Here is a 15,595-nt window from a genome sequence, read left to right on the forward strand (position 1 = left end):
TGATCCACCGCCTACTGTGGGGACTGCTTCAAATCAAAAGAACATTATTAGAGATAAGCGACTTGCCTAGTTGCATATTGTTTGCAGATTTTGCATTGATTTTAATCACGTCCACTTATTTTTTTTAGTATAATAATCTATAATTGAAAATGATGGATCTTCGTCTTCGTCGTCTTCCATTGCAAGTCAACTACGACAATTACAGTGTTCTTTCTCTTATGTTCAATAAATTCATGTTTAAGTGTTGTCTATGCTCAAACCCATCATTTCAGTTTTGGCCAATTCTCTCTAAAATTTCACCCAATCAGCTTTACTTGCTTCTGTGTGGAGCATTAAGAAATTTTGGGGTCTGTGTGAAGCAGAGCTCAAAAGTTCTACCTTTGAGTTTTGGGTGTACTTCAGTTCTTTGAAGAGGTGAGAAGTATTCTTATATGGCTAATCCTACTTACCAGGAATCCTTGTCATTTGGAGGCCCAGACCATCCTCAAGGTCAAGAAGTTATTCCATTTGAGAGTGGAACCCTGAAGGTTTTGCTACATGGCTCCCTAGTCATATGGGTCAAGAAGGCCGAAAACCTTCCTGACATGGAGAGTTTTCGCAAGCATGTGGGGCATGCAATTGCGAAGTTGCCTGGGACGAGATGCAAAAATATAATCAGTTCTCCATATGTTACGATTTCTTTATCAAATGCTGTGATTGGGAGGACCTTTGTGATGAGTAGTACCAAGAACCCTGTGTGGGAGCAACATTTTGATGTTCCTGTTGCTCATTATGCTTCACGAGTGAACTTTGTTGTGAAACACAGTGATGTTTTCGGCTCTAAGACCATAGGTTTTGTTGGAATCTCAGCTCAACAGTTGTACTCTGGCATCAAAGTTGAGGGAACCTTCCCTATCCTTGACACTACCAGTGGTAAAAGCTGTATGCCTGGAGCTGTGTTGAGCTTGTCAATTCAGTATACCGCGATTGAAAAAATGGCATTTTATAATCGCGGAGTAGGTTTAGATCCTGATCATCAAGGGGTCCCTGGTACTTACTTTCCTGTTAGGAAAGGCGGTAAAGTTACTCTTTATCAAGATGCTCATGTTCCTGATGGTTGCCTCCCCAACTTCAAGCTTGACGGCGGTCTTAAGTATGAGCATGGAAATTGTTGGCAAGACATATTTGATGCAATAAGTCAGGCCCGCCGTTTGATATACATAGCTGGGTGGTCACTGCACCCCAAAGTCAGATTGCTTCTGAATAATAATGGTTCATCAGATCGCACATTGGGTGATCTGCTGAAGACCAAGTCACAGGAAGGTGTGAAAGTTCTGCTTCTTGTTTGGGATGATCCAACTTCTATTAAGGGATTTAAAATGGTAAGGCCCGAGGTGATTAGACATACACAAACATGCTCATATTCTGTAGTGTAGCATACTTTTGGTTCAATGATGCATTTACTGATCAACTTATTATTCGCTCATTGTTGAAGCTCCCAAAAATTGCCTATGCATATCTGATATATTCCTGTCTCAGGGTCTGTCTTAAGGTCCAACAGTATTGATTACTACTTGTAGCTGTGGGAAAGCTGTCCTGAATCTAGGTGTAAATGAGTAAAGGAAATGTGAATTGACTTCCACATTTTTAACGAGTGCTATACTTTCTTATATATACTTCGTAATTTTGCAGACATGTTTCCTTTAGGTCTCTGTAGTTTTAATTTTCTTCCCATATTATTTTCCTTACCAATGTGTGGGACAGAAACATTATGTGTTTCATTTGGCTGACCATATAGTTTGAGAAGATTTATCTTTCTTCATTCATGTCAGTGCATTCTCATTTCACACTTCAATATTTATACCTGCTCAATTGGCGCTCAATAATTCAATATTTTCTTTCACCAGATACTCATTGACTCTGTAATGCATGTGTATGTAGGAAGGGCTCATGCATACCAATGATGAAGATGCTCGACGTTTCTTTAAGGACTCTTCAGTTCAATTTCTACTCTGCCCTCGATCATCAGTCCAAAGCTGGGGGAAAAAGATGGTTGGATAGCATGTCCTTGCTTCAGTTGCTTGTTTGTGATCATACTTTCTTAAATTTATTTTAGTCGTGCTGGAAATCCCTATTTACTTAGCCAGCTACATTATTAAAGTATTAATGAACCTGGTGTAGGAAAAAAAAAATGAAATGAAATATACAATGTCCAAAGTTCATGACGATGAATGATCCAAAAACAATTTGTTAAGATATTCAGATTTCAGATCAGATACAATCGTCCAATGAATTATTTTCTGAATAGTACGTACTTTCTTTGAAACCTCTCATATTTCTAATCTGTTTATAGGAAGCTGGAATAGTCTATACCCATCATCAGAAAACTGTAATTGTGGACGCTGATGCTGGTCATTTTAAAAGAAAGATCATTGCATTTGTTGGAGGTCTTGATTTGTGCTTGGGACGTTATGATACTCCGGAGCATTCTATATTTAGGACCTTACGTACAGTGCACAAGGATGACAATCGTAACCCGACTTTCTCGGTAAACATTTGCTGTTCTTGATCTGAGAACTGTACATACTCTTCTTGTTTAGGGCTATAGGCAGTCTACAGTAAATTATTTTCTGGAAATTCTACAGTAATACATGAGCCTTGTCATGTATTGTATCTCAATGCTGAGTACATCCATCACTGGATGATATGCACACAATACAGTGTTGAAAATTTAGAACCCTTTCCCTGTATAAAACGTGAAGGAGAAAACTTTCTAAGAGTTTTTTTTTTTTCTTAAATGTTTATCACACATGGGATCCTATATGATGACCTTGATGTTGGATCTCGATCTAAAGTAATAAACATAATCATAAAGATTTCTTTTTCATTTTCACTTTTTAACCCGCTTGTTTTCTAAAAATAAACAGAAACCCGTTATTGGGTGTCCAAGGCAGCCATGGCATGATTTGCACAGTAAAATTGATGGTCCAGCTGCTTATGACATCCTCACCAATTTTGAGCAGCGTTGGGGGATGGCTTCAAAACCACATGGTCTTCAAAAACTAAAAGAACGAGGACTTCAAAAACTGAAATTACGAGGAGATGATGATGATGCATTACCCAAGATTGAGAAAATTCCTGAAATTCTTGGGATGACAGAGGTTCCTCGCTTGAGTGAGGATGATAAAGAAGCTTGGGATATTCAGGTAAGTTGGATGTCAATCGGCTATTGTCCCAGGCTTCTCTTGATTTTATATGCATGGTTAACTGTTCACAATTTCATGAACAATTGTAGGTTTTCCGTTCAATTGATTCCCATTCAGTGCAAGGATTTCCCGAAGACACTGGAGAAGCTACAAGGATGGTAAGAGAAACTTTGGTTTCGTAATTTGTTGCCATTGATATGTTTTCTCACATACTTTGTAGTATTGATGGATCACCTTACCTTTGTCTGCTGTAACAGAACCTTGTTTGTGGGAAAAATGTGCTGATAGACATGAGTATACATGCAGCATATGTAAAAGCAATCCGTGCGGCTCAACATTTTATTTACATAGAGAACCAGTACTTTCTTGGATCATCATATAATTGGAAGTCAGACATTAGTGATACAGGTGAGAACTGTAATCTTTGCAGCTGCTATTTGGGAAATGAGCTAGAGGTGGTTCTCTATAATTAAGCACGTCAATGTTCCCTTTCTAGTTTCGCACTAGATCAGAACCAACATAGAAAAAGACTGGAAATCAAAATATTTTATATTAATGCTATGTGTTTCTTGTAGTGTCAATAATGTACCGCTACCTGATTACCTTCCATAACGATAAGTTGCTTGTTGTGTTGAGAATATTATTCTCAACATGTTGTTGCTGGTTTCTTCACTTTTATTGATGTCTTGATTTGTGTTGAGAATATAGATTCCACATGGGAAAAATGAGACATTGTCTATGAGTTTATAAGGGTTTGGGTCACTCAATCCATTGCCAATTAGTTTTGGATGTGAACCTGAGATTACTTTATCATGGTATCAGAGTGGGATAACCCACGTGTGAATGCTTAACAGCCACACCCGTGGACGTGTTGAGAATATAGATCCCACATGGAAAAAATGGGTCACCCAATATAAGTTGTCCACATGTATGGCTTGAAAATTCACCACACGTGCGGGGGCGTGAAAATTCACCACACGTGCGGGGGCGTGTTGAGAATATGAGTCTTGGATGTGAACCCCATCCATTGTCAATTGGTTTTGGATGTGAACCCCAGATTACTTTATCATTTAGTGATAACTGATAATGCCATTATCCAGGTGCAAACAATTTGATACCGATGGAAATCGCTCTGAAAATAGCAAACAAAATCAAAGCAAATGAGAAGTTTTCTGTATATATTGTCATCCCCATGTGGCCAGAAGGTGATCCCAATACTATGCCTCTTCAAAGAATTCTCCTTTGGCAGGTAATCTACTATTGAAATATGTAATTGTAGGTCTTAAGCAATTGTTGTTGGCTTGAGACTCATTGGAGTTCATCATGTCACATAAAGCTTTTGGGCTTACTAATACTCTAGGTGAATACTGGTGGAACTTTTCTTTTGGATCTAGATATTTCTCTTTAATTTGTCCTTATGAAGGCATGTGTGAAATTCAAATTTATGTCAAGTTCAAATAATCTTAAATAACTCCAAAATTATTTCAACTTATCTAAAATAAATCCAAATTCTTTTGTTACTGCAGCATAAAACAATGCAAATGATGTATGAAATGATTTACAAGGCTCTAAAGGAGGTTGGACTCGAAAATAAGTACTGTCCACAAGACTATTTGAATTTCTTTTGCCTCGGAAATCGTGAGAAACCAAGTGGAGATGCTGCAAATAATTCAAGTGCAGCAAACACTCCTGAAGTATGTTCCCTTACATTTCTCTTGAGTATATTTTGTCGGTCTCTCTTTTCCAGTAGCTATGTTTTCCGACACACTTCAGTTGTTAATTTCTTTGGTAACCTGCTAGGTACTCACCCAGAATAGTCGGCGATTTATGATTTATGTCCATTCAAAAGGAATGATAGTGGATGATGAATACGTTATAGTGGGATCTGCAAATATCAATCAGCGATCCATGGAAGGTCTCCGAGATACTGAAATAGCAATGGGGGCTTATCAGCCTCATCATACTTGGGCGAGAAAACTCTCAAGTCCACACGGAAAGGTAAGCCTGACAAGTCGAAACTTTATTTCTGTATATACATTGCTACATATACTATAAGGAAAGCTGAAAGAGGTTTGGACAATGCATTATGCAAGGATATACAATTTTTAAAGAACTTTACTCAATATTAGGTTGTGTGAGCATTCAAATAGGGAAATTAATCCTGAATTTGTGTTCAACAGCAGCAAGCAATGTCATTTTGAATGCAAGGATACGAGAAACTAATGTAAAAATTCATTATAACTTGCATGGTTGCAGATATATGGATACAGAATGTCACTGTGGGCAGAGCATTTAGGACTTGTTGAAGAATGTTTCAATCAGCCAGAGAGTCTTGAATGTGTTCAAAGGGTAAGGTCTTTGGGTGAGCAGAACTGGAGTCAATACGTGGCCGACGAGGTTACAGAAATGAAGGGTCACCTCCTCAAGTATCCTGTTGAAGTTGGTCCAACGGGCACGGTGGGGCCTCTTCCGGGGTGTCCAACATTTCCAGACGTTGGTGGCAAAATATTGGGGAGTCTCGGCGACATAAAAATGAAGAGTCTGAGTATCAGTAGCAGGGGGAGGTCAATATCACTTAGAGGCGCCATCATCACCACCTGATCCAATTTATCGGCTTCCAAGAGTAGGCTAAAATCCTTACAGAATTGCAGCATTGATTGATCGATTGAAGCATTGTAACTGTAATTGGCAGAATTGATGGCTTTTCTTTTGAGAAACTTTTGTTAGTGTCATGTTTTCTTAACTACTTCACCAGAAGAGAATTTTTTTTCTTTTGGTCGAAATCAGAACGTTTCAACTTTATTTTTTCATGTGAGAGCTTCTTAAGTTCTTATGTAGACGAACTTCGTATGAAATTTCTAATCAATGGTTTGAGAGATTCACTTTTCGATTACACTACCACAAATCAATAGCTAAATTTTTTTTTTTGAAATAAGAGCCGGTTCGGCTGCCCTCAAGCCTTAATTAATGAAACTGCAGAATATATGGGGGGGACATAGTGCCTATACCCCAAATTATAATACGCATCAAGAGAACTTCCTGAGATAATAACAAGAGTCTCAACTAAAACAATGTATTCTAACAAGCACCGACTAGCGAAGAGTGCTCTACTGGCTACTCCATTCGCTTTACAATTGTGGTGACATACCGGAAAGATAACTCCATTACGAAGAAGCATCATTACCAATAACACAGCTTTCCCACTATGTTGCCACCAGAATATAAATCCGGCGACACTTAGTTTCACCCTGCCACTAGGAGGCTGCGACCATTTGACAAAGCAAGGAACTCGCCGCCTTCCTAGAGCAGACACATTACTGCCACTAGGAGGTTGCGACTATTTGCCAATGCAATGAACTCGCCGCCTACCTAGAGCAGACAAAACACATAGAGTGCACAAACCTGGACCAAACCCACGTACTCCTACCTGAAATTGGTAGGGACTTATTGAAGACAAAAAACAACTTAATACTGACAAAGTAAAAAACTGACAAGGAAATAAACAGCCCAGATTGACCCATAGCCCTGGCCCAAGAACATGGTCCAAACAGCAGCAGCCCAAATACCCTCAGCCCATCCTCCAGGTGACACAGGAACATAGCAGACGCGCACCACCAACCACGTAGTAGCACCGCCGCCGCTATCGCCCCTTGTTGCCACCACCGATCAGTCACCCCAGCGTACACAGGTAAACCTCCCAGAAGGCCGACCCGATCCAGATCTGATCTGGAATTCCCTCCAGCCCCAGCCGCCCACACCTCCTCCTGCGCACCATGAAAGCAGCTTTCCGATGGCCAAACCATAAACCCATTACCGGAGCAACCATCAGACGCCTCCTTCCTCACATCCGACCACCTAATCGGACCCAGAAGATAACCGGGAAGTCCAATTGGCCAACCCGCCTCATCCCCCTCAGATCCCCATGCCGCCCTTTCTCCGAACTCGGGATCGCATTCCCCGTAAGCACCTACACTGCCTATCAACCCAGCCAACCACCGCAACCTCCTAGTAACCAGATCATTTCGGATCTGGATTACAACATGCCAGCCACAACCCGTTTCAACCACGTCTCCGTCCAAGTCTAGAGGTCTTGCCAAGTCCCACAGTCTGACAAACCCGTCCGACGACGATGTCTCAAAGACGTGTCGCCGGACGGGGAAGGAAACCCACGCATAACTCACTCGCGCACGACGCTCACTCTTTAGGGTTTTTGTTACTTTGTGTTGTGGTTTTTGTGTTCCTAGTGTTGGAACTTTCTTTTATTTCCTAGCATCAATAGCTACATTTTTATGTATGCATAAGTAGATTACTTCTGAATTTTTTTTTCCAAATTGCTAATTTTGGTTGGGGTTCAGGTTATATGCCCCCAGTTAGGCTAGGTTCCAAACCCTTTAAAAAAAAAAAAAAATGATACCGAACTAGATCAAATCAATGGACGAACCAAATCTATCAAACCTGAACCGTTCATGTTTATAAATGATAAAACCACAATTATGAATGCCTTAATAATTTTCAATTTGGTTAAAAAAATTGCATAAATGATTTACACATAAATATCTCAACATCTAACGGTTGATTTGCAGAAATGTGATCGAAAAGTGGGTTTCATAAGAAAATCCTCATAAAGTCTTCATTTTAGTGGTTCTCATCAGAAACTCTTTATTATATCCTTTTTTAGTATCAAAATAATACTATTTTGAGAACCGAAACCCTATAGAGATGCCCTTCTGAGGTCGAGATTCGTAGTGATGATATTTCGAGCTTTTAGCCGTCCATCCAGGTAACAAAATAGGAAATAATGCACGACACACATTAGCCTAATCGAGGGATCGTCTGCCCATATGACCATTTGGTCTCTCTTTCGTTCGTGGGAATTTTGAGCCTAAATTGACAGCCGGGATACAGATACTATGGGCATTTTGGTCTCTCCATAGATTTCGAAAACTTCCATTGGAAGTGGTAAACTGATAAACACGCGCCTAATTCCTTTGCCTTAGTCGCCCATTTCATCTGGAGTACAATTTCCTTCCAACCTTAACTAAACCAAACCCAGATTCAGTTTCGTGTCCATTCTGGGGTTATTTATGTCAACTGGGTATTATTTACAGAGGACTTGGTCCATTCTTCGATCCAAAAGGAGATTAAAGATAAGCAGACTTTTCCTAGTTGTATATTCTTTGCATATTTTTCATTGAATTTTTTTTGTATTACTTCCACTTGTTTCCTGTGTAATAATTCAAAATGCTGCTACTGGGTCTTCGTCTTCGTCTTCGTCTTCCATTGCAACTCAACTCCGACAATAACAGGCTTCTTTTGCTTGCTTTCAATAAATTAATGGTTTCAAGCTTAGCATCTTTCACATATTCAATACCCATTACATTTTTGGTGCCTCTGCTCAAACCCATCATTTCTGTTTTGGCATATTCTTTCTGGTTTTCCAGAATTCCACCATATCTGTTCACCCATTTGGCAGCTTTACTTGCTTTGGTGTTGAGCAACAACATATTTTGGGGTCTATGTGAACTGGGTTTTTGCACATACCCCAAAAGTTTTGGCCTTTCATTGGATTCTGAGTTTGTTTCATTGAAGAGGTGAGAGGTATTCTTTGATGGCTAATCTTGGTTATAAGGAATCGTTGTCATTTGGAGGCTCTGGCCATGCGCAGGGTCAACAAGTTGTGCCATTTGAGAGTGGAGCCCTGAAGCTTTTGCTACATGGGTCACTAGTTATATGTGTCAAGGAGGCCAAGAATCTTCCTGATATGGATGGTTTGCATAAGCATATGGGGCGTGTGATTTCCAAGTTGCCTGGCAGAAGTAGCAAAAAGACAACCAGTGCTCCATATGTTACAATTGCACTATCAGGTGCTGTAGTTGGGAGGACCTTTGTGATTAGTAATAGTCAGAACCCGGTCTGGAATCAACATTTTGATGTTCCGGTTGCGCACCATGCTTCTGAAGTGCATTTTGTTGTGAAGCATAGTGATGTGGTGGGATCCCAGACTATAGGTTCTGTGGGAATCCCAGTTGAAGAATTATACGCCGGCGTAAAAATTGAGGGAACCTTCCCTATCCTTAACTCTACTGGTCATATCTGTATGCCTGGAGTTGTTTTGAGCTTATCAATTCAGTATACCTCAATTCAAAAGATGACCTTCTGCAATTGTGGAGTAGGTTCAGATCCTGATCATCAAGGGGTCCCTGGTACTTACTTTCCTGTTAGGAAAGGCGGTAAAGTAACTCTGTATCAAGATGCCCATGTTCCTGATGGTTGCCTTCCCAATTTTGAGCTTGATGGCGGTCTTGAGTATGAGCATGGAAATTGTTGGCAAGACATATTTGATGCAATAAGTAAGGCCCGTCATTTGATATACATTACCGGGTGGTCATTGTGCCACAAAGTTACATTGGTTCGGGATAATCATGGTGCATCAGATTGCACATTAGGGGATCTTCTTAAGACCAAGTCACAGGAAGGTGTGAGAGTGCTGCTACTTGTTTGGGATGATCCAACTTCAAGGAATATCATGGGATCTATAAAGGTAAAGCCTAACGTTATTTTAGTATATTAATTACTTGAATGAACAAGTTACTATTGGTAATTGTTGAGTCTCTCAAAAATAAAAAATGTTCCTTTGCTTATCTTAGGGTCAACTAGTACTGATTTGTGCTTATAGCTATGGAAAAGCTGTCCTGATTAGCTGCAAATGAGCAGAGAAAAGTTGAAATTGAGTTTGACGTTTTACTGAGTGAAGCTATGAGCTAATTTTGGAAAAAAAAAAAGAAAAAAAAAGTTTTATAATAGAAGTCAAAGTAATGCTTATGTACTTGTGGAAAATTCTACAATGTGTTAGTCATATGCATACAATTGCCTTAAAAGTGGTAAAATGAGTCCTCAAAATAGTAATATTAGTCCTCAAAGTGGTAACATAAGTCCTTAAAGTGGTAAATTTTCTTAGTTACCACATGAGTCCTCAAAATAGTAATATTAGTCCTCAAAGTGGTAACATGAGTCTTTAAAGTGGTAAATTTTCTTAGTTTATCATATGAGTCCTCAAAATAGTAATATTAGTTCTCAAAGTGGTAACATGAGTCCTTAAAGTGGTAAAAATAGTTGATGTATGAGAAATGTTAACATACCATAGCTTTACCCTGTACTTGTATTCTGCAGTCATGTTTCCTTTGGAGTTTGTATTTTCTTCCTATTATTTTCCTTAGTGATGAATTGTGACAGAAAGGCTATGTATTTCATTTGGCTGACCTGAGTATCGTGTAATTTAATACATGAGAAGATTTATCTTTTCTTTATCAATTGGAGTGTTTGTTTGTCGCTTAATTATCTGTAACTCAGATCAGCATTCAATAATTCTTATTTCACCAGATATTCATTGATTCTATGATGTGTAGGGAGGGCTCATGCATACCAATGATGAGGAACTTCGGCGTTTCTTCAAAAACTCTTCAGTCCAAGTGCTTCTTTGCCCTCGATCTGCTGGAGAGGGTACCTGGGCCAAAAAGCAGGTTTGGTAGAAAGTCTTTCCTTGTTTTCATTTTTTTCTTGTTCTTATTTCTTGCAGTATGGTGCTGAAAACATCTATGTACTTGACTTACATTATTACAGTATTAAATGATCCTGGTATAGCAAAACCAGAAGAAAATAAAATAAAATATTGAAAGTCCAAAGTTCTATATGTTGATAAAAAAACAAAGTGTATGGTAAGAGGATCAAATACAATGTCGACCAATGCAGAATTCAACATTGAGAAATATTGAGTGACCCCTAATAGGATCAAATGAACTTGATTCACATATCCTAAGTTCCTAACAAATTGATTTGATCCATACCACAACTTATCATCTACAAATTGATTTGGTTGTAGGGAGCATTTGTTATGTTTATCCTCATATAATAAAGTGTATTTGTTGTCAAAAGCAAAATCTCTGTGTTGAAGACTAGAATAACATTACTCCTCCAATCTTTTGGATGACTAAGATTCAGTGTTTTCAGTTGAGATTTTTTGACATGTGGGTGGTATTGTTGATTTCAGAAGTAAGAACTGACATTTCATATGGCTGACCTGCTTTATGTGTAGATTAAGTTGGTCTGTGAAGTAATGTATGTCACTATGTTATTTGTTTTCTGGATAGCATGTGCAAAGAATGTCTCTTTTTCACAAGTCCTAGGTCTCTGTTCTACTTGTTAAAACTCTGGGGACATGTACGTTACGCAACTCAGATCTGGTTTATCTTTCCCTGTACTGTTAACATAAAAAGAAACTCATTAGTTGCCTTCTCATGGATAAATTTCTGAATAGTGCTTGCTTTGAACCTCCCGATATTTGTATTTGTTTATAGGAAGCGGGAATAATCTATACCCATCATCAGAAAACTGTGCTTGTGGATGCTGATGCTGGTCAATATAAAAGAAAGATCATTGCATTTGTTGGAGGTCTTGATTTATGTCTGGGACGTTATGATACTCCAGAGCATCCTATCTTTAGTACATTACAAACAGTGCACAAGGATGACAATCATAACCCCACTTTCTCGGTAACCATTATATTAAGTTTCTACTATGTTGTGGTGCATAAATGTGCTGTTCTTTATCTGAGAAGTGTTCTGTTCTTGGTTATGCAGTCTAATTAGACAAAGGCTCATGTATTACTGTACTCAATAAATGCTAGAAAATTTTCTGATTTGGAAAACCACACAAGCACCTAAGCAGTTTCCAGGATTAGATGCTTAACATTACTTGTCATGCATTGTATCTCAATGGTACATCCATCACTGGATGATATGCACAAAATACAGTTTTGAGAATTTAGAATCCCTTCTCTGTATGAAACGTGAAGAAGCAAACTTTCTAGGAGTTAGTTTTTTTCGCAAAATGTTTATCACCCTTATGCAATCCTTTATGAAGCATCTAATACATCTTTGCTGTTTGCTCATCTAATGGCTGATCAGCAGATTTCTCATGAAAATTTGAGTGATGACCTTGATTTTGGATCTCTAAAGTAATAAACATAATCATAAAGATTTCTTTTCATTTTCACCTTTTAACCCGCTTGTTTTCGAAACATAAACAGAAACCCGTTATTGGGTGTCCGAGGGAGCCATGGCATGATTTGCACAGTAAAATTGATGGTCCAGCTGCTTATGACATCCTCACCAATTTTGAGCAGCGTTGGGGGATGGCTTCAAAACCACAGGGTCTTCACAAACTAAAAGAACGAGGGCTTCAAAAACTGAAAGTACGAGGGCTTCATAAACTAGAAACACAAGATGATGGTGATGATGATGCATTGCTTAAGACTGAGAAAATTCCAAAACTTATTGGGATGACAGAAGTTTCTTGCTTGAGTGAGGATGATAAAGAAGCTTGGGATGTTCAGGTATGCTTGATGTCAATCACCTATTGTCCCAGGTTTTTTATTGATTTTATACGCATAGTTATTTGTTGACCATTCATGAACAATTGTAGGTATTCCGTTCAATTGATTCAAATTCAGCAAAAGGATTTCCTGAAGACCCCAAAGATGCAACTAGTGTGGTAAGAGAAACTTTGTTTTCAGATTGCACATTGATAAGTTATCTCACATACTTTATGCTAATAGATCACCCTCTCTGTCTGCTGTATCAGAACCTGGTCTGTGGGAAAAATGTGCTGATAGACATGAGTATACATGCAGCATATGTGAAAGCAATACGTGCAGCTCAACATTTTATTTACATAGAGAACCAGTACTTTCTTGGATCATCATATAATTGGAACTTATACAATGATTTAGGTGAGGACTGTAACCTTTGCACTGGCTATTTGGTAAATGAACTAGAGGTGGTTCATCAAGCATGTCAATGTTCTCTTTCTTGTTTCATGTAGTGTCATGCTCACCTCGTTACTTTTCATCAAGTTGTTGGTTTCTTCACTTATGATGTTGTTCTGATTTGTGATTTGAGTTTTATAACTAGTACAGAGCCAAAGACTAAATTCTTAGTCAGAGTCGGCTTGTTTTATATTATATTCAGAAATGCATATAATGAGCTCAGATGGCTGCTTTTAGATTAGATGATGAACATTTGGTTCAATTAGGCTCAAGAGAATAGGATTGGTGGTCAGAAACATTGTCATTTTAGTATATTCGGGATCAGGATGTGGTGTCTTCAACTTTGAGCATGAGTTTAATTTTTTGTTAATGTTTTTAGTCTGTCTTGGTTGAAGTGTTCCAAGAAGGAAAAAAGGAGACGAACTATACTAAAAACTTGTATAAAGTATGCTTACTTCTATCATCCTCGAGATCTCAGCAATGATGCCTTTATCTGCAGGTGCAAACAATCTGATACCAATGGAAATTGCTCTGAAAATCGTAAATAAAATCAAAGCAAATGAGAAGTTTTCTGTGTATATTATTATCCCCATGTGGCCAGAAGGTGATCCTACAAGTGTTCCTCTACAACGAATTCTCCTTTGGCAGGTAATTAGTTACAATTTATACATCTAATTGTACGTAGGTCTTAAGGAATTGTTCTTGGCTTGAGACTCGTTAGAATTCACCATGTCATAAAAAGTTTCTGGGCTTAATAATACTCGAAGAGAACAAAAATCGTTTTTGCTATTCTGCAGCTAGCTATTTCTATTTTGTCCTTATGAAGCATGTGTCATATTCCAAATTTAGTTCAACTTATCATAAGTACATCAAATTTTATTTTTTAGCAATTTGTATTGATTATTATTCAGTTTGATTGTCATCAATCACAATAATAATGTGGCACAACTCCTGGCCTTATGGGGTGCATATTTTTCACCTGGTGTTAACCTTTTGTTACTGCAGCATAAAACAATGCAAATGATGTATGAAATGATTTACAAGGCTCTAAAGGAGGTTGGACTTGAAAACACGTACAGTCCACAAGACTATTTGAATTTCTTTTGCCTTGGCAATCGTGAGACACTAAGTGGAGAAGACAATTCTGCTCCAAATAATTTAAGTGAAGCAAACACTCCTCAAGTATGTCACCTTGCATTTCTCTTGAGCAGATTTTTCTCTCTATTCCAGAAGCTATGTTTTCCAATATACTTAAACTGTTTCTTTGGTTCACTAGGCACTCACCCTGAAGAATCGGCGGTTTATGATTTATGTTCATTCTAAAGGAATGATAGTGGACGATGAATATGTTATACTAGGATCTGCAAATATCAATCAGCGATCCATGGAAGGTCCCCGAGATACTGAAATAGCAATGGGGGCTTATCAGCCTCATCATACCTGGACAAGAAAACTCTCTAGTCCACATGGAAAGGTAATCCCTAACAAGTGAAAACTTGTGTGTGTGTCTGTGATAGCTGAGAAAAGTTTCTTGCACATGATGAAACTAGATACCATTCTTCAGAAGTTTTTCAACCAAATATAGTCTGCTAGAGGCTTAGAGCATTCAACTTTGTTCAAAATTGATTGTGAATTTGTGTTCAGCAGCAGCAAGCAATAGCTGCTAGATTGCTTTCTCCTTTACCGATGCTTGAGATGTCTGAAAATTATCTTGTTTTCTTCAAGTAAAAGTACGTTTGGTGCTCAGTTTTCTAGGTTTGTATCAAGGTATCATAATGATTTCTCGTAGCAAGTTTAACTCTGCAACACCAAAATGAATTACTGTAATGTATTTAGGTCCTCAGATTACAGACTTGAATGTCATTTGTGAATGACAGGCTACAAAAATGCGATAATCTGCTATAACGGTATAACCTATGTGTGATTGCAGGTATATGGATATAGAATGTCAATTACTGTAATGCACCTAGCTCCTCAGATTACAGACTTGGATGTCATTTTTAGTTGACAGGCTACAAGAAACTAATGTGATGCGCTTTGCTATAACCTATGTGTGAATGCAGGTATATGGATATAGAATGTCACTGTGGGCAGAGCATATAGGACTTGTCGAAGAATGTTTCAAGCAGCCAGAGAGTCTTGAATGTGTCCGAAGGGTAAGGTCTTTGAGTGAGCAGAACTGGAGTCAATATGTAGCCGATGAAGTCACAGAAATGAAGGGTCACCTCCTCAAGTATCCGGTTGAAGTTGGTCCAACTGGCGAGGTGGAGCCTCTTCCAGGCTGTGCAGCATTTCCAGATGTCGGTGGCTACATACTGGGGAGTCTCGGCGACATAGGGAAGAGTCTAGGGATCAGTAGTATTAATGGGAGGGGAATATCATTCAGGGCCATGCAAGAAAATCTCACCATCTGATTCTCATTGAATTACTTTTTAACTTTCCTTCTTTGAATGATGTTGCTAACTTGCTATGTAATGAACTAGAGAAATTTCATTCACCATTAAATTGAGCTTGAAATTTTGTACAATTTAAGAAAGAAAATAAAACCTCTAAAACCCTAACTGTGATCACTGATCACTATCTAAAC

At 38.5% G+C, this 15,595-nt stretch overlaps 2 protein-coding genes across 3 annotated transcripts; both read left to right on the forward strand.

The window, feature by feature from the left end:
- The first annotated feature begins 213 nt into the window (after window positions 1-213).
- LOC133745980 (phospholipase D gamma 1-like) lies at window positions 214-6,078 on the forward strand. Its single transcript, XM_062174138.1, has 10 exons — window positions 214-1,361; window positions 1,921-2,031; window positions 2,333-2,527; window positions 2,907-3,185; window positions 3,275-3,343; window positions 3,443-3,593; window positions 4,286-4,434; window positions 4,712-4,879; window positions 4,986-5,183; window positions 5,442-6,078. The coding sequence occupies exons 1-10, from the start codon at window positions 432-434 to the stop codon at window positions 5,784-5,786; spliced, it is 2,595 nt and encodes an 864-aa protein (XP_062030122.1). The 5' UTR covers window positions 214-431; the 3' UTR covers window positions 5,787-6,078.
- Window positions 6,079-8,093: 2,015 nt separating this feature from the next.
- LOC133746070 (phospholipase D gamma 1-like) lies at window positions 8,094-15,535 on the forward strand. 2 transcript variants are annotated; one of them, XM_062174234.1, is made up of 10 exons: window positions 8,094-9,726; window positions 10,592-10,705; window positions 11,540-11,734; window positions 12,271-12,576; window positions 12,666-12,734; window positions 12,825-12,972; window positions 13,508-13,656; window positions 14,014-14,190; window positions 14,285-14,482; window positions 14,939-15,069. In XM_062174234.1, the coding sequence occupies exons 1-10, from the start codon at window positions 8,794-8,796 to the stop codon at window positions 15,014-15,016; spliced, it is 2,367 nt and encodes a 788-aa protein (XP_062030218.1). In that variant the 5' UTR covers window positions 8,094-8,793; the 3' UTR covers window positions 15,017-15,069. The 2 variants fall into 2 exon arrangements, with proteins under 2 accessions (XP_062030218.1, XP_062030217.1); XM_062174233.1 differs by lacking the exon at window positions 14,939-15,069 and adding an exon at window positions 15,072-15,535 and having other exon boundaries at window positions 8,101-9,726.
- Window positions 15,536-15,595: the final 60 nt, after the last annotated feature.

Source organism: Rosa rugosa, chromosome 4 (genome assembly GCF_958449725.1).
Source record: "Rosa rugosa chromosome 4, drRosRugo1.1, whole genome shotgun sequence".
In the NCBI taxonomy this organism is placed as follows: domain Eukaryota; kingdom Viridiplantae; phylum Streptophyta; class Magnoliopsida; order Rosales; family Rosaceae; genus Rosa; species Rosa rugosa.

Bases quoted from the DNA above. Each gene is read 5' to 3' on its own strand.
- LOC133746070 (XM_062174233.1), top strand. From the start codon at position 8,794: ATGGCTAATCTTGGTTATAAGGAATCGTTGTCATTTGGAGGCTCTGGC. The intron at 10,706-11,539 runs GTTTGGTAGAAA...ATTTGTTTATAG, and splicing joins GTACCTGGGCCAAAAAGCAG to GAAGCGGGAATAATCTATAC. The intron at 14,191-14,284 runs GTATGTCACCTT...TTGGTTCACTAG, and splicing joins GTGAAGCAAACACTCCTCAA to GCACTCACCCTGAAGAATCG.
- LOC133745980 (XM_062174138.1), top strand. From the start codon at position 432: ATGGCTAATCCTACTTACCAGGAATCCTTGTCATTTGGAGGCCCAGAC. The intron at 1,362-1,920 runs GTAAGGCCCGAG...ATGTGTATGTAG, and splicing joins CTATTAAGGGATTTAAAATG to GAAGGGCTCATGCATACCAA. The intron at 3,186-3,274 runs GTAAGTTGGATG...GAACAATTGTAG, and splicing joins AAGAAGCTTGGGATATTCAG to GTTTTCCGTTCAATTGATTC.